The 27,201-nt window shown below is 42.1% G+C and overlaps 1 protein-coding gene across 1 annotated transcript; it reads left to right on the top strand.

Moving 5' to 3' along the window:
* The first annotated feature begins 8,335 nt into the window (after positions 1 to 8,335).
* LOC144542155 (NLR family CARD domain-containing protein 3) lies at positions 8,336 to 10,702 on the top strand. Its single transcript, XM_078287872.1, has 3 exons — positions 8,336 to 8,925; positions 9,040 to 9,213; positions 10,020 to 10,702. The coding sequence occupies exons 1-3, from the start codon at positions 8,336 to 8,338 to the stop codon at positions 10,030 to 10,032; spliced, it is 777 nt and encodes a 258-aa protein (XP_078143998.1). The 3' UTR covers positions 10,033 to 10,702.
* The last annotated feature ends 16,499 nt before the right edge of the window (positions 10,703 to 27,201 follow it).

The raw sequence follows: 27,201 nt of genomic DNA, 5'->3' as shown, positions 1-27,201 counted from the left end.
CACATGATGCCACTATTCTCTGCAAGCTCACAATAATATCATTAATAGTATGGTCAACTAATCATGATGTCTTGTGTTTCTCATCTTTGGACAAATTAGCATATTGTGCTTGGACCCCGTTCATTGCCGCATGCGGCTATATTTTTAAGATGTTGGCCTTTCTTGCAAAAGAGAGTTTTAATCTCAATGAGACTTATCAGGTTAAATGAAGGTTAAATAAAATACATAACATTTCTTGTAGAATCTCTTCTCTTCAGATTTAGCTGATCTTTAACTTTTTGAATCACTACATTTATATGTTGCCGTTGTGAAGTTATTCTCTCTCTCTGTCTCTCTCTCTCTGGTATGGAATTTGTATTCAGGTGAAGTTTGTTTATTGTGATTTCAGGAGCTGTTAGGAAGAATCCTGCTACCAGGGACACGGCTGAAGAAGGCCTTCAGAAAGAAGTCACAAGATTCCTGAAGGGGGCCTGTGACAGAGGGGGGAGGAGACAGCGACTAAATCGAGCAGAGAGAAGAATTGAAGAATAGACTGTACAGGTAGCTGATAAAATAAATATATATATTTTTGTTTTTGTTTTTTCAGAATGAATTTATTTAGGATTTTTTTCTGTCTTTTTATGTCACTGTTGTTGGTTGAAAACCAAACCTTGTATCTCCAAAATGTCAAAATATAGGAACTAAGAAAAACAGCCTTGTTGACCACCACACATTTTAGAGTTTATCCAATGGGTTTTGAAAGGGTTTCATAAGACCAAGAATTGTAGAATTCTCTCAACCCAGAGAGGAGCATGTGACCCTTCAATTGACGTTAAAACACAAAAATCACCTCAATTGGAGTTATAAGGTTTTCATCCCATAGCAATGATATGTAAAATATTGTACTGTATAAGTATTCTCGGTGTGAAAAGGAAGTTATCTGTATTATGAATTCAAATAACATACAATTCTGGTTTGCTTAATTACTCATTCCCTTCACATAGCCTACAATGTTGCACCTCTAAAAATGTGTTCAACATTTCATATGATGTTTGTAAGACATCAACTTTAGGGTTCTTTATTTAAGGGTATTGATCAATATGTTGCATTTTAATTAGTTTTGATTCTGTCTTTCTTGCTAAAGCTGCCAAGACTAGGTCTGTACACAACCTCTTAATGGGTCCTAAGGCCCTGACACACCAATGTCGGGCCGTCGGTAAGCGTCGGTGTCCCTAGTTTTTGCGGTGTGTCCCGCACCGTCGGCACTAGTCGGACCCTGTCGGCGGCTTTTCGGCCGATTGAGCGTGTTGAATCGGCGTCGGAGCCCGTCGGTGAGAGAGATCACTCTGATTGATAGTTCGTTGTTTTGCCTCTGGATGATTGGACTGATAAATTCCTTCAACACGTGGAACTGAACAGGAAAGAGCCGAGCAAAATTTTTAAAATCGGAGGTTTCATTTATCTCCAGCTCTCGACGCAGGTTCGGGAAAGCCCCTTGAGCCTGTCGCTGGAGTATTCATGATTTCACCCATTTAGTGCGGTTTCTCCTTATTTTTCGCCTTCGCCTCTTCCTTTCTTCTTCCACAACCAAAAGACCAAGGGCTGACAACGCCAGTGCCATTTGCAACTTCTTATCAGACATATGGTTATTTCCCCTCACGCAGGCGCAGAACGTACGTGCTAGTTGGCCGTCGGCTGTAGTCTTTGCGGTGTGTTCAAGTGCAACTTTTTGGACCAGACGCAATGCGACGTGAGGCGACGCAACAGTCGGCCTTCGTCGCCGCTGGTTCTTTGACGTCGGTTTGGTGTGTCAGGGCCTTTAATGTGATTTTAGAGTGTAGGGCAGACTCTTCATCAAAATATTCAAGCACATGGGTGCTTCACTTATGGATGGCATTCAAGTCCAGTCCTTGATGTTTCAAAGAAAATATAAATCCTCCCCTTCTGTTACTATTTGTGACAATACAGAAATTGGACATGAAACATTTACTGAAATTGGATCTTTCATGCATATAATTCGAGGAGGATTTATACTTTCTGTGACACCTCAAGGTTCAGATCCACATGCAATCCACAAGTAATTCACATATTCCATATTCTTGATGGAAACTCCACCCTACACCCTAAATCCAATTTCCTAAAAACATTAAAGGATGTCATCATTATCAGTAAAGACAGAATCAAAACATATCTGAAAGGACCATATTGTACAATATCTCTAAATTGAGTCAACACCTGAATAGCATTTGAAATTATTTCTGCAGATGTGGCAATTTAATATATCAAGCAAAGGGGGCAACTATTGCAAACTAGATTTCTGTTATTTGAATTTTATATTTTCACATACATCTTTTTTATATATCTTTCACATTGTTAATGTAGAATACTTTGCATAGAGCTAAAATCCCAAATAAATGCGTGTACCTTCGTATCAATCGTACTCATTTAAGTGCAATAAATAAAAAAGCGATTTTACTGCTTTTTGCTTTTTGCATTTGAGTTGACACCACGGAAAAGGAAAGAGCGATGTGCATTTTTCCTTTTTGCTTTTAGTTTGTCAATGCAGAAAAGGAGTTAAGTGTCGCGGAGGAGTGAACAGGACAGCTGTGACTTCCGGACAGGACGGACCTCCATTTCAGAGTGTTTGTCAGTAACAGATGTTACTAGTGTTAATATGAGTGTTCTTCAGGACTAAGCTATAATGTGCGCTGTTTTTTTTTATCTAAGGCCATAGTAGGCTAATTAATACATCATTTCTTTAATTTTAAACACACACACACACACACAGACTTTCGATTAGTAAAATGGTCTTTGCACATATTTTCTATCAGAAATATAGTTTACTAGTATTATTATTGGATTACACAGTGCCCCGCTCTTGCCCCCAGTTTCTGTGTCTCATTCTCCAGGCCTCCATGGTGCTGAAAGGGCGCACAGCGCTGTATGCGGACTTGTAGCGCAGCGGCTACTTCTCAGTACCAAACATAAGGATCTCGTTCCCACGCCTTAATAAGTCGTGGCCATGCATTATTTTATTAACATGAGATGTCACCAGAGGGGCTCCGTAGAAATCTTTACTTGAATTTGTATTTATTTATTTATTCCTGTTTCCAGTAGACTGGATTGTTGCTGTGCCCTAGTGGCCATACAGCACCCAGTATACAGGCAAAGCAATGTAAGCAATTTTTTCTATAAAGTTGTGGAATTATTAAATAGGGCCATATTATTTATGCTAATTAAAGTCAACAGTAGAGCCATGTGGGCCTAAATAAAAGAAATGTCAAGGTCAGCTTGTGTGCTAGTAAACTGTAAATTGTTTCAAGAATATAATCAAGTTTAAAAAATAACTTGCACAGTACCATGGACACAGTCTTCAGTAAATGTACCCTATATGTATAATTTAGGACTATGAACATTTTACCTATATATTTGGATGTCAGGGATCAGATTTCTTATAAATAACAAAGATTTGTTACAAATAACAAAATGACAGTCCAACCACACAAAGCCAAGTCACTGGCTCAGTGTTTTAACTGGCAGATCTCTGCAAATAAAGATTATAACATTCTGTAACAGATAAACAAGAGTAAAACAAAATCTACCTAGTCCTATACATTACCGTTTAAACGGCTTGGTGTTCTGGTTTCTCCTGTTGACCTTGACTTGCTGGGTTGTGGTTTCCACTCAGTTAATGTCATCCTCCAGAAAAGTGAAAATAAGATCAAATATTATTTTTACAGACCTTGCCATCAATACAATGGAATTAATCTTCAATGTCCTACAAATGAAGACATCACTGATCATGGAGCTTCAATGTATTTTATTCAGCGTTGGTTCATCCATCGTTGTCTTCATCCTAACCTATTCTAGTTTGTTGTGCTTGGCTTGCTCCTTGACGTCTGGGCGTAATGTAACGACCATTAGCTTGTTACCTGTCTAGGCTAACATTAGCTACGGCTACTCACGATAGAAATCAAGCTGTGAAGCTTAAAAAACATTATAACGTAGCTTATTCAAACCTACGGTCAGACAAGTTAGAAAGTTAAGACCGGTAAAAGTAAGGCTTTTACTCTGAAATGGAGGTCCGTCCTGCCTGGAAGTCAGATTGGTCCTGTCCACCTGTCTGCAACACTTAACTCCTTTTCTACATTGACAAACTAAAAGCAAAAAGGAAAAATGCACATCACTCTTTACTTTTCTGTGGTGTTTTTTCAAATGCAAAAGCAAAACGGCAGTAAAATCGCCTTTTTATTTATTGCATTTAAATGAGTAAAATGATTGATATGAAGGTACACGCATTCAAATAAAATAAAGGCCAAAGAAATGTTTTTTGAAATGCGTACTATGTAGTACAATAAGGTCAGGCAGTGAGGAGGTCATCAGAGAAATGAATCCCCTCAACACACACACATACCACACACACTCGTGCAAAACTCTGTTCACATTTCTTGCAGTCTGTGACATACATTTTCTACTTTCTATGTCCTTAGTCCTTTTCTCTTAAGCACACGATCCTTTTTTAGATTTATTTGACTTCACTGGACTTGTCTGGCTGTTGTATATACACACGCATACAGCACGTATGTACACACATGCACACACACAGTTACCCTGCTTATCCATGCATTGTTTACATAGGCCCTCTGATGTAAAGACTGCATAAGCAGCACAGAACCAGTAAGTTCCTCACCCTATTATGCTTTGTATGATGGATAAATTGTGCCATTGATAAAGCCACTGTCTGTCACTCTGTGTATATCACACTGTGTTATCTGTATACTTTTAATATATATACTATATGCTGTATGTTATAATGTATACTACGATTATTGATAGTATTTGTTATTAGTATGAGTGTCGTAGTATTTATATTACTGTAATACTCATTTATAATTTATACTATTTATTGTATTTATATTTAAGTTGCTGTGTTGTTGTTATATGTTTTGTTGTGCTATATTTAAATAATAATCAGTGGCGGAACTACCGGGGTGGCATGGGGTGGCAGCTGCCACCCCTAAAAAATGCCTTGCCACCCCAGTTTTGGACAATCTAATTCAAAAATATATATATGAAATGTTGTGGCTGGTCGGAAATTTACAACAGCGAAACTCCGATGTCCGAGTGCAAGTGAATGCAGCAAGAGATGACGCTCCCCGTAGACTCCTACCACTCCACAACAGGAGCTGTTCGCGTGCATTCAGAGCGACTTCATCTGTGGCCGTCTGTGACACAATAACGGCAAGAAGAAGAAGAAGATAGCGGCAGTCCAGTCGGCAGACTATACGGTGAAGGCATGAGGTTGATGAGCAAAATAGCTGTAGTACCAGTGAGCAGTGCAGCGTGTGAACGGAGTTTTTCAACTCTTAGGATCATAAAGAATTATTTGCGGTCTACTATGACAGAGAATAGATGATCAAGTTTGGCTATAATCAGCATTGAATCAAAACGCACTAAAGCTTTGGATCTAAATAAGTTTGTGAGGCGTTTTGCTGAACAACATGGTAATCGCCGCATTCAGCTCTTATAGGTTCATGCCAACTTCATGCTGCACTGGCTCTGCTCACTAATATAAGCCTTTTTTCTGGAAAGAATATTACACCAAAGTCATGGATATGTGTAATATACATCCTTGTATCCTTTCTATTTGGGCAGAATTCATTCATTCATTCATTCAACCTTTATTTAGCTCTCGGAGATCATTGAGGGTATACCCTCATTTACAATGAGCCGAGAGTACAGAGTAAAATACACATAAAAAACAACCAACGACAAAACAAATAAACAAACAACAGAACACAGCCAAACACAGTTAAAAACAGTTACATTCATGAGTGGTGCAGTTTGCAATTATGGTTTTAAATTGACCCAAATGTACAATTGTGTCCAGTTTCAATGTATGTTGCAAAGTGTTCCAGATGTGTGCAGCACAGAAACTAAAGGCAGTTTTCCCAAATTCAGTGTTTGTACGCGGTAGCCAATCACTTGAACGAGTTGAATAGTGACTATAGGACCAATTTAATAAAGAAGTAATATATGATGGCAAGTTGCCATTAAGGGCTTTATAAATAATAATAGAATGATATGGTCAAAAAAATCATATTGCAATTTTTGACAGAAATTGCAACTGGATGGAAGTGAATGGAAATGATAGGCCTGATTTTTGCATCATGATTTTCATGTTCACTAAAAAAAAACTGTTAAAATGATGATGTGATTTTTTTTTTTTTTGTTGGGGTCTGCCCCAAACAAACATGTTTTAAGTTGTGTCTTAAGTCTGAAGAATACGATTTGTAGGCCAGGGCATCTCTGTAGCACCACAATACTTGAGTTATAATAGTATTCTTCTGTCTGCATTTTACCTTTATCAAACAACTGAAGCTCCTGTGATTTTTTTTGGGTGTTCCACTTGGCCATATTGTGATTTTGATAGTATTTTGATTACTTGTTCAGCCCTATTTTCTATGAAAGTAACTTGTTAGTTGACCTCACAGTTGTGTATAGTGGAGCCACTTTTTGATATATTGTAGCCTAGCTGTGGAAGTAGGGAATAGAAACTGAATGTAAGTGAATGAAATGTCTAACTGTGAATAAACTCATTATTGCACTCAAATTGATCTATCTATCTATCTATCTATCTATATGTATATATATACATATATATATATTAGGGCTGTCAAATTTAACGCATTCATTTAGATTAATTTGAAAAACAACGCGTTAAAAAACGTAAATTAATGCATTTAATTTAATGATCAGTTATGGCCACATTTTAGGCTAAGTGATGGGCTTATGTTCAATGAAAAAAGACATGTAGTTGGAAAAATGTCTGAAGATTTGGAAATAAAACTATTTATTTCTAATGCCACCTTTAGATATTTCTATTCAATGCTTTACTCATGTGCCACAATAATGTAATGTTTTTGAGTTAAAATATCTTCATTTGGGGGCTTTTCCAAGCAAATATTGATATATGTGATTGTTTGCGATTAAATCAGCATATATATATTTCTGCCACCCCTTAAAATCTCCATGCCACCCTCTTGCCACCCCATGAATATTTCTCTAGATCTGCCCCTGACACAGTCAGAACATGCTTGTCCACTACTGATGAGCTGAATAGATATCATGGAGTGGGAAAATATATACATCCACACTGAAATCCACTCATTGATTTGTTCATTCAGAAACTTTTGCTCTCAACTGCCAACATCAACTCAAATCTAATCTGAAGCAGAAGTTTCAGTGTGTGTTTGAGGGGATTGCTAAAGCAGGAAACCCAACACTTCTGAATCAGATCTACACAGAGCTTTACATCACAGAGGGAGGGAGTGGAGAGGTCAATGATGAACATGAGGTCAGACAGATTGAAGCAGCATCCAGGAAACCAGTGAGACCAGAAACACCAATCAAATGTGAAGATAGCTTTAAACCCTTACCTGGAAGAGATAAACCAATCAGAACACTGATGACAAAGGGAGTGGCTGGCATTGGGAAAACAGTCTTAACACAAAAGTTCACTCTGGACTGGGCTGAAGAGAAAGCCAACCACAATATACAGTTCATATTTCCGCTGACTTTCCGAGAGCTGAATCTGCTGAAAGGGAAAAAGTACAGCTTGGTGAAACTTCTTCATCACTTCTTTAATGAGACCAAAGAATCAGGAATCAGGTTGTGTTCATCTTTGACGGTCTGGATGAGTGTCGACTTCCTCTAGACTTCCTGAACAACAAGATCCTGACTGATGTTAAAGTGTCAACCTCAGTGGACGTGCTGCTGACAAACCTCATCAAGGGCAAATTGCTTCCCTCTGCTCGCCTCTGGATAACCACACGACCAGCAGCAAATATCAAATCCCTCCTGAGTGTGTTGACGTGGTGACAGAGGTGAGAGGCTTCACTGACCCACAGAAGGAGGAGTACTACTACAGGAAGAGATTCAGAGATGAGGAGCAGGCCAGCAGAATCATCTCCCACATCAAGACTTCACCAAGCCTCCACATCATGTGCCACATCTCAGTCTTCTGCTGGATAACTGCTACAGTTCTGGACCATGTGTCGAAAACCAGTGAGAGAGGAGACCTGCCCAAGACCCTGACTGAGATGTACATCCACTTCCTGGTGGTTCAGTCCAAACTGGGGAATGTCAAGTATCATGGGAGAGCTGAGACAGATCCACAGAGAACAGGGAGATGATTCTATCTCTGGGAAAACTGGCTTTTGAGCAGCTGGAGAAAGGCAACCTGATCTTCTATGAAGCCGACCTGACAGAGTGTGGCATTGATATCAGAGCAGCCTCAGTGTACTCAGGAGTGTTCACACAGATTTTTAAAGAGGAGCGTGGGCTGTACCAGGACATGGTGTTCTGCTTTGTCCATCTGAGCATGCAGGAGTTTCTGGCTGCTGCTTATGTCATCGTTTCATTCATCGACTCTGGTGTCAATCTGCTGTCAGAACCACAATCAACCTCCAGAGACAAATCTCAGGTAAATCAGCTCTACCAGAGTGCTGTGGACAAGGCCTTACAGAGTCCAAATGGACACCTGGACTTGTTCCTCCGCTTCCTCCTGGGTCTTTCACTGGAGACCAATCAGACTCTCCTACGAGGCCTGCTGACACAGACAGGAAGTAGCTCACAGACCAATCAGGAAACAGTCCAGTACATCAAGAAGAAGATCAGGGAGAATCCCTCTCCAGAGAGAAGCATCAATCTGTTCCACTGTCTGAATGAGATGAATGACCGTTCTCTACTGGAGGAGATCCAACAGTACCTGAGATCAGGAAGTCTCTCCACAGACAGACTCTCCCCTGCTCAGTGGTCAGCTCTGGTCTTCATCTTACTGTCATCAGAAAAAGAGCTGGACGTGTTTGACCTGAAGAAATACTCTGCTTCAGAGGAGGCTCTTCTGAGGCTGCTGCCAGTGGTCAAAGCCTCCAATAAATCTTTGTAAGTGCATAGAAAACTGGATAGATTCAATATACTAAATCTAATATTTATACAGAGGAAAAACATATATATTTTCAAAGTTATTGTTCATCTTTATCACTGATGATCCTTCAGGCTGAGTGTCTGTAATCTCTCAGAGAGAAGCTGTGAAGCTCTGGCCTCAGTTCTCAGCTCCCAGTCCTCTAGTCTGAGAGAGCTGGACCTGAGTAACAACGACCTGCAGGATTCAGGAGTGAAGCTGCTCTCTGCTGGACTGGAGAGTCCACACTGTAGACTGGAGACTCTCGGGTAAGATCCATTTACAGTTTTTTTCAATTGATTTGACATATTTCTCCAATCTAAGGTCTGTGCTCTCAAAACAGACTCTCAGGTCAGGATTCTTCAATCTGTTCAACAGATTTAAATCCTGCTTTACATGCAAGTTAATGTCAGTAAATAAACACCTGACCTGTGGAGGATTTTCTCTGCTCACATGATTTTTAAACCAGTTGTGATGCCAACGTTTAGCACTGTTTTGTAGCCTCTGAATTACTTTCCATGAAGCAAGCAAGCAGCAAGCAAGTTTATTTATACAGCACATTTTACATACATTGAATGCAATTCAAAGTACTTTACAAAAGAAAGGAAAAAAGATAGCATAAGATAAACATTAAAAGTGCATAGGAAAAGTGCATAAAAAGGGTACACAGGCAATTTAAAGTGCTTTACATTTAAATAGAAATACAATACACCATTAATAATTCCAATAATCGATAGGAATCATTAGGAATCCCTCTTTCAATTTGAAGTGCGTAACATTAAAAGTAATAAAAGATATAAAATGGAAGAAAATAAAATGAAAATAAAATACCAAAATAGCAGGAGATTTAGCTATAGGCAACACAGAACATGTACGTTTTTAGCCTAGATTTGAAAATGGTCAGATTAGGGGCATGTCTAATATTATCTGGGAGTTTATTCCAATTTTGTGTAGCGTGATAAGAAAGTGCTGCCTCCCCATGTTTTGTTCTGCCTCTGGGGACGGTCAACAAACTCTGCTGGAGATGAATGCATGGATCAGCTTGGAGATATTTCACTATTTCCTCTCCTTGCAGCATCAGTTGCTGAAACCTAAAATAGCAGAAAGGACTTCTAAGATTCTGTCACAAACTGAGACAAACTCTCAAACTGAACCAACTGAAGCCACAGAGCCGATCATGGATGGATTACTGAACGGGCCAACCGGGCACAGGCCCAGGGGCCCAAGAGCTTAGGGGGGCCCCTAAGCCAGAGCCTGATACATGATGATGCTGTCATTAACTTTACATTTACTGCCCTGCAGTCAAAGGGCATAGTCATTTATATCAACACCAAAGCCCCAAAAGTCCCTCTATAATAACCTAAACATTTGTTTTGAAGGTGTCAACATGGCTCTGTCACAGTGAGTGTTCCCCTCAGTTTATCTATAGCGCTTTAGCAGTAAAGCGCTGCATTATTGTCCAAAGGCCTTGTAATGTAAAGTCATGGTTTACGAAGACCCCAAAATGTTGTTTTCCACTCCTGATCTGTCAGTAGGGCCCACTGACTCATATGCCATGCAGCTGCTGTGTGGCCAGACAGTAGATTTTGGGGCATTGCAGGCAATCAGAGGCATTTTGCACTTTAAAATATGTTTTTTAGGCCTAGAATAATATGTGTTTGCACCTTGTAATTCCGTTGTAATTGCTTATTTAGTTTTCTCTCCCATAAGTGCAATAACAAAAAAAGATAATAGGCATAGCAATACTATATACGCAATGAGAGCATTCAATAGTTTTTTATGTTCATCTCACTTTTGCATTTCAAAAACTGTTTTGAATATAAATTTGAATCGGTCTTTAATAGCCTAGTATCCTACATATATTATCATCATCTTTCAAAAAAGATAAGCTTAGAGGCTTGCACTTTCATGTCCATCCTCACTAGATTAACAGGTGTGTTAGGTAAGACTATTTCATGATTTGTTTAGCCTTCAGAGGTCTACCTGTTGTTGCTATTTCATTTGCAACATGACTTGCATTCAGTTGTTAGAGATTTAAACGGATTCCAAAACTACAGTATATTCAGATAGGTGTCTTTCTAACATGCTGTTGGCTTTGAGTGTGTAAATTCTGAGCTGTAAATCCTGAGGGGGGGGGAGGGGGGCTTAGTAGGTATCTGTGCCCAGCAGTGTTGGGCAAGTCACTTGGAAAATGTAATGCATTACTCTTTACTTATTACTTTGTTAAAAAGTAATCACATTACTTTACTTATTACTCTACAGGAACAGTAATTAGTTACATCACTTTCCGTTACCCCCCCAATAAAAAATCTAAAATCTTTTTAAAACGGATCCCCTTTATTGAAACACTGAGGAAAAAACTTGTAAGAGCAGCTCCTGACCACAGCCAGGCCTGCTGTTCAGAAGTGAAACAACGATTGTGTCTCATAAGGAGAAGCTTCTCTAACCTGTTGTCAGACAGTCTGTTCCTTCTGGAGGTGAGCAGCAAACTTCCTGAACTGAACAGCCGCTCCACAGGCGCTAGATGGGGTCGGGGTTTTGTAGTTCATGTAAATGTTTTTGATGTTTGAGAACTGGTTGAGGGTCTCAATCCCAGATCCTCCTGACCTCAAATAATCCATCACTTCTTCTGCTGAGTAGCTGTTTGTCCACCAGCGTCCTGCTCTGAAATCCAGATCTGTTGTTTAGTCGGAGTGTGTTTGTCGTTAGCAGTGGAGGCTCCTTGTCGGGTTGTTTTTCCCTGAGTTTCACATTGCTGTGTTGCGTATCAGATGCTTTGATAAACTGGATGTTGTGTTTTTCGCTGTGGAAAGAGTTTTGCTGCCACACAAAGTTTACAACGGACGGTAATGTTCTTTGCATCCTTGACTGAGATAAATTCAAAGTAATGGGAAAACTTCCAGCTGCTGAAAGTCTGCGTCTCTCCCTCACCCTCCAGCTTTTGTTTTGCTTCTTTAGATAGTAGCGACATAAACCTGCTGCATGTCCTGAAGATATGAAGAAAAAAACCAACAGGGATTTGAAAAAAAAAAAAACCGAGAGAGAGAACAGAAAAAGTTGACGGAGGTTCAGGTTTAAGTAACGCAGTAACGAGCGTTACTGGGATTAGAAACTGTAATGTAATTAAATTGTAATCCCTTACACTACTCATTACTGAAAAAAGTAATCACATTACTGTAACGCGTCACTGAGTAGCCTAACGCGTTACCACCCAACACTGGTGCCCAGGGGCCCTTTGTCTCATAATCCGCCTATGGAGCGGATAACTGGGTCAACTGTTTGCATTTGAGACAGTTACACTTTTTGCCAGAATTTGACTGCATTGTCACAACTATTTTCACAGATGTATACTAACAAACATCTACCTATGTACCTTGGTGTGTGTGTGTGTGTGTGTGTGTGTGTGTGTGTGTGTGCAGGCTGTCAGGCTGTCTGCTCACAGAGGAAGGCTGTGCTTCTCTGGCCTCAGCTCTGAGCTCCAACCCCTCCCACCTGAGAGCTACAACCATCCAGGAGCCTCAGGAGTGAAGCTGTTCTCTGCTGGACTGGAGGATCCACACTGGAGACTGGACTCTCAGGTATGGAGAGGCAACGTCTGCTAGAAGGCTGAGAGTCACACACATTTTCTGTCACACTGAGAAGATGAGAAACACTGAAAGTTCAGCTTTCTTGATTCTTGATGTATCAAGCTCACTTAAACTGTTGATTCGTGACTCTAAAAAAGGCCCTTCACTCCACATTCTTTGTTTTACCGTTTACTTAATCAAACAAAGGGATAGGAAAAAAGGCACAGTAAAGGACATGTTCAAAGCCACGGTCAAAACTAATTTGTGCTGTAGCTCAACAGCTTCTCTCTATTGAAGGAAAATGTAAATGCACAATCCACCTGATGCTTCTCTGCTGACAGTAATTAGCTAAAGAGAGACGAGCATTAATCTAAGGCAATATAAACTATATGTTACACAAGTAAATGTTAAATATTAGCGATATTAATCAAAACAATCAAATCTATATAATCTATATATATTTTAACAAGAAATGTCTCTTACAAGTACTGTTTAATGTTTAATGGTGGATATGAGTGATGTTGTATGGAAAATCAGAAAATCACTTTTCAAGGATGTGAAGGTTATTTGTTTCCATTATGAAGAGGTTATGCTGATCTGATTTTATTTAACCCCAAAGTGTGGACCATGGTGGAGTGCAGAGGTTGAAACCAGGTCTGAGGAAGTGTAAGTGTGTATTTAGTTTTATATTCATGAAAACAAATCACCACACATTCAATTTCTATTTAAATAGAAAGCTCATGTATGTGACATCTATTTATTCAAATCCTACTCTGAAAAAAGATGGCTAACAAAATGTCAGTCTATTAACAAGTGAACAAATAATAAAAACAACATGTCTATTAGATGATCTAATAGACCTGTTGTTGTTTTTAGATGAGAAACTGCTGCTGTATTGTGTCTTGTTCTCTCCATCAGATGCCTGTGAACTCACACTGGACCCAAACACAGCAAACAGAGACCGCTTCCTGTCTGAAGACAACAGAAAGATGACAGTGGTGAGAGAGAAGCAGCCATATCCTTATCTCCCAGAGAGATTTCACTGCTGGAGACAGCTGCTGTGTAGAAATGGTCTGACTGGTCGCTGTTACTGGGACGTCGAGTGGGAAGGACTGGTTTCTATAGGCGTGAGTTACAGAGGAGTCAGAAGGAGCGGAGACGGTGTTGACTGCAGGCTTGGAGGGAATGAAAACTCCTGGAGTCTGTTCTGCTCTGGTAACAGTTACTTTGCCTGGCACAATAACAGAAAAACAGTCATACCTTTCCCTCCTCCTTTGTCTTTAACAGAGTAGCAGTGTATCTGGACTGGCCTGCTGGCTCTCTGTCCTTCTACAGAGTTTCCTCTGACACACTGATCCACCTCCACACCTTCCACTCCACATTCACTGAACCACTCTGTCCTGGGTTTGGGTTTGGGGTTGGGTTTAGGTTTGGTTCCTCAGTGGCTCTTGTCAGATAGAGGAGCGAGAGAGAAACACTCACACCGCTGACCAAAGACAGCTGCTGAAAAGATAGTTCACTCTGGACAGGATCACACACACACACCTTAATGTGAGAATAGTAATGTTTGTATTTTCATGTGATTACTGTAAACAAACATGATACATCAGTCAGTGTAAACAGAGTGTATTCTGTGTGTTGGGAAACTGAACAGGGTTTTAATAACACACACGAACAAGAACATGAACATTATATTGTGTAAATGAAATGAATGAGAAATGAAATGAAAGTCTGTTGTTGATGATTGACAGGTTAAAATATCTTTCTTTTGCAACTTTGTTTTATTTGGTATTTTATTCTCATCTCATCTCATCATTCCAAGCTAAACATTTATCTAGTTTTCTATAATTGTTTCTCAGAAATAAAGTTTTGCCTAAATGAACATTGTTTGGTCTTCATCTTTTCCAACAAGCAGTTTCAAACAGGATTTTTTTATATCGGATAATAATTAGTATAAAATAAACTAATTTGTTGTTCTGTTGTTTTATAAGTTGTGAGTTATTACATCTCAGAAGGGAGATGTAATGTATGACATCATTGATTTACATTGTCAAATTGTCTCTCCAGTGTGATTTTTCAGCCCAAATAAGGGATTGTGGCCCCGCCCCCTTTCAGTCTAAAGGCCCTGACACACCAAACCGACGTCAAAGAACCAGCGGCGACGAAGGCCGACTGTTGCGTCGCCTCACGTCGCCTGCGTCTGGTCCAAAAAGTTGCACTTGAACACACCGCAAAGACTACAGCCGACGGCCAACTAGCACGTACGTTCTGCGCCTGCGTGAGGGGAAATAACCATATGTCTGATAAGAAGTTGCAAATGGCACTGGCGTTGTCAGCCCTTGGTCTTTTGGTTGTGGAAGAAGAAAGGAAGAGGCGAAGGCGAAAAATAAGGAGAAACCGCACTAAATGGGTGAAATCATGAATACTCCAGCGACAGGCTCAAGGGGCTTTCCCGAACCTGCGTCGAGAGCTGGAGATAAATGAAACCTCCGATTTAAAAAATTTTGCTCGGCTCTTTCCTGTTCAGTTCCACGTGTTGAAGGAATTTATCAGTCCAATCATCCAGAGGCAAAACAACGAACTATCAATCAGAGTGATCTCTCTCACCGACGGGCTCCGACGCCGATTCAACACGCTCAATCGGCCGAAAAGCCGCCGACAGATTCCGACTAGTGCCGACGGTGCGGGACACACCGCAAAAACTAGGGACACCGACGCTTACCGACGGCCCGACATTGGTGTGTCAGGGCCTTAGGACCCATTAAGAGGTTGTGTACAGACCTAGTCTTGGCAGCTTTAGCAAGAAAGACAGAATCAAAACTAATTAAAATGCAACATATTGATCAATACCCTTAAATAAAGAATATGATATGATATCATATGATGTCTTACAAACATCATATGAAATGTTGAACACATTTTTAGAGGTGCAACATTGTAGGCTATGTGAAGGGAATGAGTAATTAAGCAAACCAGAATTGTATGTTATTTGAATTCATAATACAGATAACTTCCTTTTCACACCGAGAATACTTATACAGTACAATATTTTACATATCATTGCTATGGGATGAAAACCTTATAACTCCAATTGAGGTGATTTTTGTGTTTTAACGTCAATTGAAGGGTCACATGCTCCTCTCTGGGTTGAGAGAATTCTACAATTCTTGGTCTTATGAAACCCTTTCAAAACCCATTGGATAAACTCTAAAATGTGTGGTGGTCAACAAGGCTGTTTTTCTTAGTTCCTATATTTTGACATTTTGGAGATACAAGGTTTGGTTTTCAACCAACAACAGTGACATAAAAAGACAGAAAAAAATCCTAAATAAATTCATTCTGAAAAAACAAAAACAAAAATATATATATTTATTTTATCAGCTACCTGTACAGTCTATTCTTCAATTCTTCTCTCTGCTCGATTTAGTCGCTGTCTCCTCCCCCCTCTGTCACAGGCCCCCTTCAGGAATCTTGTGACTTCTTTCTGAAGGCCTTCTTCAGCCGTGTCCCTGGTAGCAGGATTCTTCCTAACAGCTCCTGAAATCACAATAAACAAACTTCACCTGAATACAAATTCCATACCAGAGAGAGAGAGACAGAGAGAGAGAATAACTTCACAACGGCAACATATAAATGTAGTGATTCAAAAAGTTAAAGATCAGCTAAATCTGAAGAGAAGAGATTCTACAAGAAATGTTATGTATTTTATTTAACCTTCATTTAACCTGATAAGTCTCATTGAGATTAAAACTCTCTTTTGCAAGAAAGGCCAACATCTTAAAAATATAGCCGCATGCGGCAATGAACGGGGTCCAAGCACAATATGCTAATTTGTCCAAAGATGAGAAACACAAGACATCATGATTAGTTGACCATACTATTAATGATATTATTGTGAGCTTGCAGAGAATAGTGGCATCATGTGACCAAGTGACTCCAGACTTCGCAGGTCTCATATCCTTGGCAATAAGGCTGACTTGGACACAGTGACTTTCTTTTTATGGGAATACAGGCACAATGACATAGAACTCATTTGGATGTAAAATCTGAAACATTGTGTGCTCACAAAGTCACTCTCTGTCATTTGAACACCTCAAGGTACACTGACAACCCTTGCCTCCAACGGCAGTTGACATACACACTGAGCCAGTGACACCACTGTTGCGTTTCTCACAGTATGACTTTACAAGTGCTTGGCTTTAAAGCTGATACATTTTAGAGATCTTTGGTGTTCTTAATGTCCAAGAATATCTTTTGCTACTGTTACATGGAATCTGTCTTAAGAAATGATAACAAAAAAATACACCTAGTATCCTCATCCCACTGCCCTGATACCCACCCAAGAATAAGGCCCTGGCCTCACCCTACAAAATACAGACAAGTAAATGCTTAAGTGCTTCCTGTTTGCAGATGACCTGGTGGTGCTGTCGGACTCTGCAGAATGCCTGCAGCAGCAGCTGGGTCATCTGCAACAGGTCTGTCAGACCCTGACAGTGAAAATGAAGAAGACAAAAACCACAACAGTCCAGAAAAGCTCCAGATGTTAGGGAAATCAATTTAGATTTACACTAAGCTCCAATAAAATCAAATATGTACATTCATATACATAATAGGGATTAAACATCAGCTCTACAGGGAATTGCAAAATGGCTGTGAACAAACAGAGGGAATAGGCAAGAAGGGCTTTCTATGCAACTGAAAAAAATCTATACAAACTGACATCCCAATTTGTAACTGGCTGAAAATATTCAAATCCATAATTCAACCACCCTATTCTAATGAATGGCTAATGTACCGGGTTTGCAGTGGCTTCTTTTTGTAGTCTGCTAAGGCCATGCTTATATGACTTACAGGTCTGAGAGTTCACTGAAGTCTTACTGGAGCCCTTAACTTGAGAGATGGATATCCTCACAAGTCATGAAGTCCTCTCTGATGCGCCTGTCAAACTCAACTATAAGATGTTGTATAGATGCAATAATGTTGTGGTCAGTGGCATCACAGCCATGATGATCAATGGCACGGTGGTCAGGTGAATTGAAGACTCTAAATTGCCCGTAGGTATTTGTGTGTAGTATGTATATGATGTATTTTTAGTATGCATATATGATGCAGTATGGTATATGACATGTATATGATGGTACGTTAAGCCCTTTTGAGACTTGCTTGTGAAAAAGGGCTAAATAAACATGACTAGACTAGACTAGCTCATGCCTACGGCTTGTGGCTGTGAGCAAATCACAGTTGTGATGTTACATGTTCAGTTGCTTAAATACATACCTCCAGACTGATGAGCAGCAGCAGAGGTGTTGATTTGGCTGGAAGGGCAGTAGGTCAGGCTTTAAATTCCAGGTTGTTCAGCTGCAGACACCATGGGAGGATGCAGTGAGGGGAGGATTCTTGATTCTACAGCCAATACATAGGATGAAAGAATAAAAAACATAATTTGAAGTTTGAAAAACAAAGTGAATGGCCGTATAGGAGGCTTATGCATGTAGCCTCACTTGGTGTGCACTCCATTAATGACATGATGGCAAATGATGAGTTGAATAAGTATGTTAAGTACGGCAGGGCAAAATAACTGGAAGACAGAGCAGCTGGTTCCACAGTGGATACAAGCGTATAAAAATGTCTGGCACCTTTCATTTTTAGATTGAATATATAAAATGAATTCTGATTCAAATAAATATACTCACCTTTTGACACCTTTTTGAAATCTGGATGGAGAGAGTAGTTCATGAATAGATGTCTGGAGTCTCACAGTTTATGGCAGCTTTCTTCACCCTTTCAGTGGTTTTATATGGTGGCCAATAACAGGTCTTACTGGTGCACCACGTCTGAGGAACCACAGCTAAAAAGTTGTCGCACAACTAAAAGTTAACCTGAAAACACAAAAACAGAAGCACAGATCAATTCACTGTTCAATTAAGTAAAAATCTGAGCAACTTAGACTGTTTACATATCATAATTGACACCAAGGTACCTCACTGAATTCTCCAGTAGTTTGAGAGAACAAGTCCAGAAAAATAACACACTTGACAACCAGTATAGATATTTGACTTGCTTATGTACATCCCTCTCTCAGGTGGGTATAATAGGTGGGTAGAGGAGTGCATCTGCACTTACACTGTAATTTACTTCAACTAGCTGTTCAGTTAATGACCAAAACTATCAAATAGCTCTACAGCTTCTGAAACTGCTATTAATGAAGGTAGCTAGTGGACTGGTGTAGACTACCTAAATCAATATTGAGCTTGTCAGCCAAAAGTTTGCAATGCATTCACTTCTCTATATTTATACAGATGGCAGCCTATTCTGATACATTTTCTCCAACAGAGAATGGGCTACCCTAGTCCCAACCACATTTACAGGTAACGTTAAGCTAGTAACACAAACGGATGGATGTTTCTGACCTGACAGGCTGAGCTACAAAATTCTCCAGATAACTGTCTAGCAGTCATGTTTGCTGAATCGAGGTGTTGCGCACCTTCTAACTAACGCTAATTAACCAAGGTTCAAATGTTAACTAACGTCCGTATTAGCTGCTACCATAACTATGCCTTTGAACGCATGACCAAAAATTCACAGTTGACAAATATAATCAGCCCTGTACTGTTTCCATTTAAATTTATCATGCTCCGTTTGTCCTTTTTGAAGTTGAATGTCACTTTTACCTTATATTGTAATCCGTTTTCTTAACAGTCGCTCCCTGTAAATGGACGCCAGTGCACGTAGTCTAGTTAGCGATGAATTCAACCGATGTAGGCTTAGATCTTAGTTAACCCTTCCCGTACCTGTACCTTCACTTGTGGACTAACATATTCGAGACGCTGACTTTTCAGCCAATATCGCCACACACTTGATCGTTTTTGTAACACTCTTCACATCGTGCTAGATATTCATTACTGTCAACTAATCCTCAACTAGCTCACATGAAGATGTGACCCAAGGTGTAAATTCATAACTGACGGTCTTTGTATGTATAATATCCACATGAAATTTGATATTTAGCTCCTCAAATATGTATGAATTTGCATGACTTGCCTTTTGGTAGGAAACGTGTCCAATTTAAAACATTAAAACAAGCGAAAACACTTACCAACTGTGATCCTGCTGCAACATTTTTAACGGTTGTTTAATATGCTGTTGGATTTAAAACATGATGCGCGTGCGATCCGGCAGCATCAGCCAATCAGAGGCCACAGATACCCTTCTCTCTCTTTCCATCGGCTTGCAGACGACTCCCCGCCGGACGTCCGACAGAGGTTAACCATTCAGCAACGTGCCGTGCAAAAAAAGCTAGTGGCAGTGTTGCCAACTTGGCGACTTTGTCACTAGATTTAGCGACTTTTCAGAACCCCCTGGCGACTTTATTTCTGAAAAGTGACTAGCGACAAATCTGGCGACTTTTTCTGACCATGGGGAACAATGTTAAAGTGTTGAATCCCAAAGCATTTGCCAATGCACGGCTGATGCCGGTTTGCTCTACTTGCTTGTCATCCAGAGAGGTCTAATGATCACAGCGCTTCCCCCACACAGCGTAGCCCCCCTCCCTCCGCTGCGAGCGGAGACTGTAGGTTATATATTGATATGACAATTAGCATATTACGTCATCCGGCGACTTCTAGCGACTTTTTGAGCAGCCAATAGCTACTTACCTTGGAAACAAGTTGGCAACACTGGGGACCAACAACAGTGTGCTATCTTGTCTGGGTGCGCGCGCGCTTCAGCTGGAACGTTTGTGAACCATTGTGACGTCATACAAGAATCATGACGCGGTTTTCGGCAATATAAAGGCCTATGAAACCACTTAACACTTTATTTGATCTCTAAGGGTGTCTCTGTGTAGACACCCCTTTGATTGAGCTGTGAAAAGAATAGCAGCTAAGTGATAGAGAGAAACTAGTGACTCAAATATCCTTGTGATTGCCAGCATCCAAATACTAGCTTGGTTTTCAGACCCCTGCTGTAAAGAACAGCTTACCAGCTAGAGCAGTTTAGACCAGTGTGACCAGCCCTCAGACTGGTCATAGCTGGTCAATCTCATCAATATGGCTGACAGCAGCCAAACAGGGCAGATGCCATACGGCCTGAAGAGTTTACTGGAGTGTTTCACCAGAGCCACAGTCCTAGATCAGCCAAGTGACATCTCTAACTTCTTAGCCTCATACTGCAATGAGTTGCTGAAGTTTAGAGACAGTCAGAATGAAATGGATCCAAAACATGTGACTTTTCTGTTCCAAGAGCAAAGAGAAGTAGCCCGGTTTTCATCTGAGGCCAGTGACAAAACATTGGAATCACCTCCTTGTGAAAGCATGGTTGAGACACATAGAGTGTCTTCTGTGAGGAACCCCAGTCAAGAGGAGATTGTGGCTGATACACCAGATAGACACATATCTCCAAGCCCCCAAGCTCATGCTGAGGAAAATTTCGGGCTGCCAAAAGAGACACCGGAGAGACAACTATCTCCCACAGTCTCGGCGCAGACATCTCCTGAATCAAACATTGACAGTTCACCATCCAGTCTGTCCAGCATGCCCTCTGGATGTGGCAGTAAAACGAAGCTGGTGTTATCTCCAACAACATGTCCAGCAGTTGTAAGTGACACAAGACTGGTATCACGTCCCGGTGAAAAGGTGGTAAAGACACGTAGAGTGTCTTCTGTGAGGATCCACAGTGAAGAGGAGATTGTGGCTGATACACCAGATCGACACATATCTCCAATCCCATCTCCACCAGCATTTTTAGGTGAGTCCAGCCTGAGCAGTACTGCTTCTGATGCTGTCTCTCCTACTGCTTCACAAGCTGTCTCAGCTAAATCATCAGGAGTTCACATTACAGGAGGAGCTCCATCTGAGGCAGAGGTTGAAGAAACCATCCTTACGATGTCTTCAGACATGATGTCTCATGTTGAGGAAAACGTCGGGCTGCCAAAAGAGACACGGGAAAGACAACTATCTCCCACGGTCTCGGCACAGACACCTTCTGAATCAACCAATGAGAGTTCACCATCCAGTCTGTCCAGCTCTGCATCTCCCAGTGAAGCAAAGCTGGTGTTATCTCAAGCATCATCTCCACCAGCACTTGTAAGGGAATCCAGCCTAACCAGGGTTTCCACTGAGGACAGTGACACAAAATTGATATCACCTCCCTGTCTGTCTTCTGAAAGGATCCCTAGTAGGCAGGAGATTGTGGCCGATACACCAGATCGACACATATCTCCAAGCCCATCTCCACCAGCATTTTTAGGTGAGTCCAGCCTGAGCAGTAATGCTTCTGATGCTGTCTCTCCTACTGCTTCACAAGCTGTCTCAGCTAAATCATCAGGAGTTGACATTACAGGAGGAGCTCCATCTGAGGCAGAGGTTGAAGAAACCATACTTGCGGTGTTTTCAGACATGATGTCTCATGTTGAGGAAAATGTCGGACTGCCAAAAGAGACACGGGAAAGACAACCATCTCCCACGGTCTCGGCACAGACACCTCCTGAATCAACCAATGAGAGTTCACCATCCAGTCTGTGCAGCACCCCCTCTGCATCTCCCAGTGAAGCAAAGCTGGTATTATCTCTCAGACCATCTCCACCAGCAGTTAGAAGTGACACAAAAGTGGTAACACCTTCTGGTGAAAGGGTGTTAAAGACACGTAGAGTGTCTTTTGTAAGGATCCCCAGTAGAGAGGAGATTGTGGCTAGAAGAACAGTCAGACAAGCAACTCCAAGACCATCTCCACCTGAGAGTTCATCACCATCCAGTCTGTCCAGCACACCTTGTGGATCTCCCAGTGAAACAAAGCTGGTATTATCTCAAACACTAACTCCACCAGCATTTGTAAGGGAACCCAGCCTAACCGGGGTTTCCACTGAGGACAGTGACACAAAATTGATGTCACCTCCCTGTGTGTCTTCTGTAAGCATACCTAGTAGGCAGGAGATTGTGGCCGATACACCAGATCGACACATATCTCCAAGCCCATCTCCACCAGCATTTTTAGGTGAGTCCAGTCTGAGCAGTACTGCTTCTGATGCTGTCTCTCCTACTGCTTCACAAGCTGTCTCAGCTAAATCATCAGGAGTTGACATTACAGGAGGAGCTCCATCTGAGACAGAGATTGAAGAAGCCATCTTTGCGCTGTTTTCAGACATGATGTCTCATGCTGAGGAAAATGTCGGGCTGCCAAAAGAGACACGGGAAAGACAACTATCTCCAACTGTCTCGGCACAGACATCTCCTGAATCAACCAATGAGAGTTCACCATCCAGTCTGTGCAGCACCCCCTCTGCATCTCCCAGTGAAGCAAAGCTGGTGTTATCTCAAACATCATCTCCACCAGCACTTGTAAGGGAATCCAGCCTAACTGGGGTTTCCACTGAGGACAGTGACACAAAATTGATGTCACCTCCCTGTGTGTCTTCTGTAAGGATACCTAGTAGTCAGAAGATTGTGGCCGATGCACCAGATCGACACATATCTCCAAGCCCATCTCCACCAGCATTTTTAGGTGAGTCCAGCCTGAGCAGTAATGCTTCTGATGCTGTCTCTCCTACTGCTTCACAAGCTGTCTCAGCTAAATCATCAGGAGTTGACATTACAGGAGGAGCTCCATCTGAGGCAGAGGTTGAAGAAACCATACTTGCGGTGTTTTCAGACATGATGTCTCATGTTGAGGAAAATGTCGGGCTGCCAAAAGAGACACGGGAAAGACAACCATCTCCCACGGTCTCGGCACAGACACCTCCTGAATCAACCAATGAGAGTTCACCATCCAGTCTGTGCAGCACCCCCTCTGCATCTCCCAGTGAAGCAAAGCTGGTATTATCTCTCAGACCATCTCCACCAGCAGTTAGAAGTGACACAAAAGTGGTAACACCTTCCGGTGAAAGGGTGTTAAAGACACGTAGAGTGTCTTTTGTAAGGATCCCCAGTAGAGAGGAGATTGTGGCTAGAAGAACAGTCAGACAAGCAACTCCAAGACCATCTCCACCTGAGAGTTCATCACCATCCAGTCTGTCCAGCACACCTTGTGGATCTCCCAGTGAAACAAAGCTGGTATTATCTAAAACACTAACTCCACCAGCATTTGTAAGGGAACCCAGCCTAACCGGGGTTTCCACTGAGGACAGTGACACAAAATTGATGTCACCTCCCTGTGTGTCTTCCGTAAGGATACCTAGTAGGCAGGAGATTGTGGCCGATACACCAGATCGACACATATCTCCAAGCCCATCTCCACCAGCATTTTTAGGTGAGTCCAGTCTGAGCAGTACTGCTTCTGATGCTGTCTCTCCTACTGCTTCACAAGCTGTCTCAGCTAAATCATCAGGAGTTGACATTACAGGAGGAGCTCCATCTGAGACAGAGATTGAAGAAGCCATCTTTGCGCTGTTTTCAGACATGATGTCTCATGCTGAGGAAAACGTCGGGCTGCCAAAAGAGATACGGGAAAGACAACCATCTCCAACGGTCTCGGCACAGACATCTCCTGAATCAACCAATGAGAGTTCACCATCCAGTCTGTCCAGCACCCCCTCTGCATCTCCCAGTGAAGCAAAGCTGGTGTTATCTCTCAGACCATCTCCACCAGCAGTTAGAAGTGACACAAAAGTGGTAACACCTTCTGGTGAAAGGGTGTTAAAGACACGTAGAGTGTCTTTTGTAAGGATCCCCAGTAGAGAGGAGATTGTGGCTAGAAGAACAGTCAGACAAGCAACTCCAAGACCATCTCCACCTGAGAGTTCATCACCATCCAGTCTGTCCAGCACACCTTGTGGATCTCCCAGTGAAACAAAGCTGGTATTATCTCAAACACCAACTCCACCAGCATTTGTAAGGGAACCCAGCCTAACCGGGGTTTCCACTGAGGACAGTGACACAAAATTGATGTCACCTCCCTGTGTGTCTTCTGTAAGGATCCCTAGTAGGCAGGAGATTGTGGCCGATACACCAGATCGACACATATCTCCAAGCCCATCTCCACCAGCATTTTTAGGTGAGTCCAGTCTGAGCAGTACTGCTTCTGATGCTGTCTCTCCTACTGCTTCACAAGCTGTCTCAGCTAAATCATCAGGAGTTGACATTACAGGAGGAGCTCCATCTGAGACAGAGATTGAAGAAGCCATCTTTGCGCTGTTTTCAGACATGATGTCTTATGCTGAGGAAAATGTCGGGCTGCCAAAAGAGACACGGGAAAGACAACTATCTCCAACGGTCTCGGCACAGACATCTCCTGAATCAACCAATGAGAGTTCACCATCCAGTCTGTGCAGCACCCCCTCTGCATCTCCTAGTGAAGCAAAGCCGGTATTATCTCAAACATCATCTCCACCAGCATTTGTAAGGGAATCCAGCCTAACCGGGGTTTCCACTGAGGACAGTGACACAAAATTGATGTCACCTCCCTGTGTGTCTTCTGTAAGGATACCTAGTAGGCAGGAGATTGTGGCCGATACACCAGATCGACACATATCTCCAAGCCCATCTCCACCAGCATTTTTAGGTGAGTCCAGCCTGAGCAGTAATGCTTCTGATGCTGTCTCTCCTACTGCTTCACAAGCTGTCTCAGCTAAATCATCAGGAGTTGACATTACAGGAGGAGCTCCATCTGAGGCAGAGATTGAAGAAACCATACTTGCGGTGTTTTCAGACATGATGTCTCATGTTGAGGAAAACGTCAGGCTGCCAAAAGAGACACGGGAAAGACAACCATCTCCCACGGTCTTGGCACAGACATCTCCTGAATCAACCAATGAGAGTTCACCATCCAGTCTGTGCAGCACCCCCTCTGCATCTCCCAGTGAAGCAAAGCTGGTATTATCTCTCAGACCATCTCCACCAGCAGTTAGAAGTGACACAAAAGTGGTAACACCTACCGGTGAAAGGGTGTTAAAGACACGTAGAGTGTCTTTTGTAAGGATCCCCAGTAGAGAGGAGATTGTGGCTAGAAGAACAGTCAGACAAGCAACTCCAAGACCATCTCCACCTGAGAGTTCATCACCATCCAGTCTGTCCAGCACACCTTGTGGATCTCCCAGTGAAACAAAGCTGGTATTATCTCAAACACCAACTCCACCAGCATTTGTAAGGGAACCCAGCCTAACCGGGGTTTCCACTGAGGACAGTGACACAAAATTGATGTCACCTCCCTGTGTGTCTTCTGTAAGGATCCCTAGTAGGCAGGAGATTGTGGCCGATACACCAGATCGACACATATCTCCAAGCCCATCTCCACCAGCATTTTTAGGTGAGTCCAGCCTGAGCAGTAATGCTTCTGATACTGTCTCTCCTAGTGCTTCACAAGCTGTCTCAGCTAAATCATCAGGAGTTGACATTACAGGAGGAGCTCCATCTGAGACAGAGATTAAAGAAGCAATCCTTACTCTGTTTTCAGACATGATGTCTCATGCTGAGGAAAATGTTGGGCTGTCAAAAGAGACACCGGAAAGACAACCATCTCCCACGGTCTCGGCACAGACACCTCCTGAATCAACCAATGAGAGTTCACCATCCAGTCTGTCCAGCACCCCCTCTGCATCTCCCAGTGAAGCAAAGCTGGTGTTATCTCAAACATCATCTCCACCAGCACTTGTAAGGGAATCCAGCCTAACCGGGGTTTCCACTGAGGACAGTGACACAAAATTGATGTCACCTCCCTGTGTGTCTTCTGTAAGGATCCCTAGTAGGCAGGAGATTGTGGCCGATGCACCAGATCGACACATATCTCCAAGCCCATCTCCACCAGCATTTTTAGGTGAGTCCAGCTTGAGCAGTAATGCTTCTGATGCTGTCTCTCCTACTGCTTCACAAGCTGTCTCAGCTAAATCATCAGGAGTTGACATTACAGGAGGAGCTCCATCTGAGGCAGAGATTGAAGAAACCATACTTGCGGTGTTTTCAGACATGATGTCTCATGTTGAGGAAAACGTCAGGCTGCCAAAAGAGACACGGGAAAGACAACCATCTCCCACGGTCTCGGCACAGACATCTCCTGAATCAACCAATGAGAGTTCACCATCCAGTCTGTGCAGCACCCCCTCTGCATCTCCCAGTGAAGCAAAGCTGGTATTATCTCTCAGACCATCTCCACCAGCAGTTGGAAGTGACACAAAAGTGGTATCACCTCCCGGTGAAAGGGTGTTAAAGACACGTAGAGTGTCTTTTGTAAGGATCCCCAGTAGAGAGGAGATTGTGGCTAGAAGAACAGTCAGACAAGCAACTCCAAGACCATCTCCACCTGAGAGTTCATCACCATCCAGTCTGTCCAGCACACCTTGTGGATCTCCCAGTGAAACAAAGCTGGTATTATCTCAAACACCAACTCCACCAGCATTTGTAAGGGAACCCAGCCTAACCGGGGTTTCCACTGAGGACAGTGACACAAAATTGATGTCACCTCCCTGTGTGTCTTCTGTAAGGATCCCTAGTAGGCAGGAGATTGTGGCCGATACACCAGATCGACACATATCTCCAAGCCCATCTCCACCAGCATTTTTAGGTGAGTCCAGCCTGAGCAGTAATGCTTCTGATACTGTCTCTCCTAGTGCTTCACAAGCTGTCTCAGCTAAATCATCAGGAGTTGACATTACAGGAGGAGCTCCATCTGAGACAGAGATTGAAGAAGCCATCTTTGCGCTGTCTTCAGACATGATGTCTCATGCTGAGGAAAATGTCGGGCTGTCAAAAGAGACACCGGAAAGAC

Source organism: Centroberyx gerrardi, chromosome 13 (genome assembly GCF_048128805.1).
Source record: "Centroberyx gerrardi isolate f3 chromosome 13, fCenGer3.hap1.cur.20231027, whole genome shotgun sequence".
Taxonomy (NCBI): domain Eukaryota; kingdom Metazoa; phylum Chordata; class Actinopteri; order Beryciformes; family Berycidae; genus Centroberyx; species Centroberyx gerrardi.
This window is presented reverse-complemented; position numbering and strand designations above follow the sequence as displayed.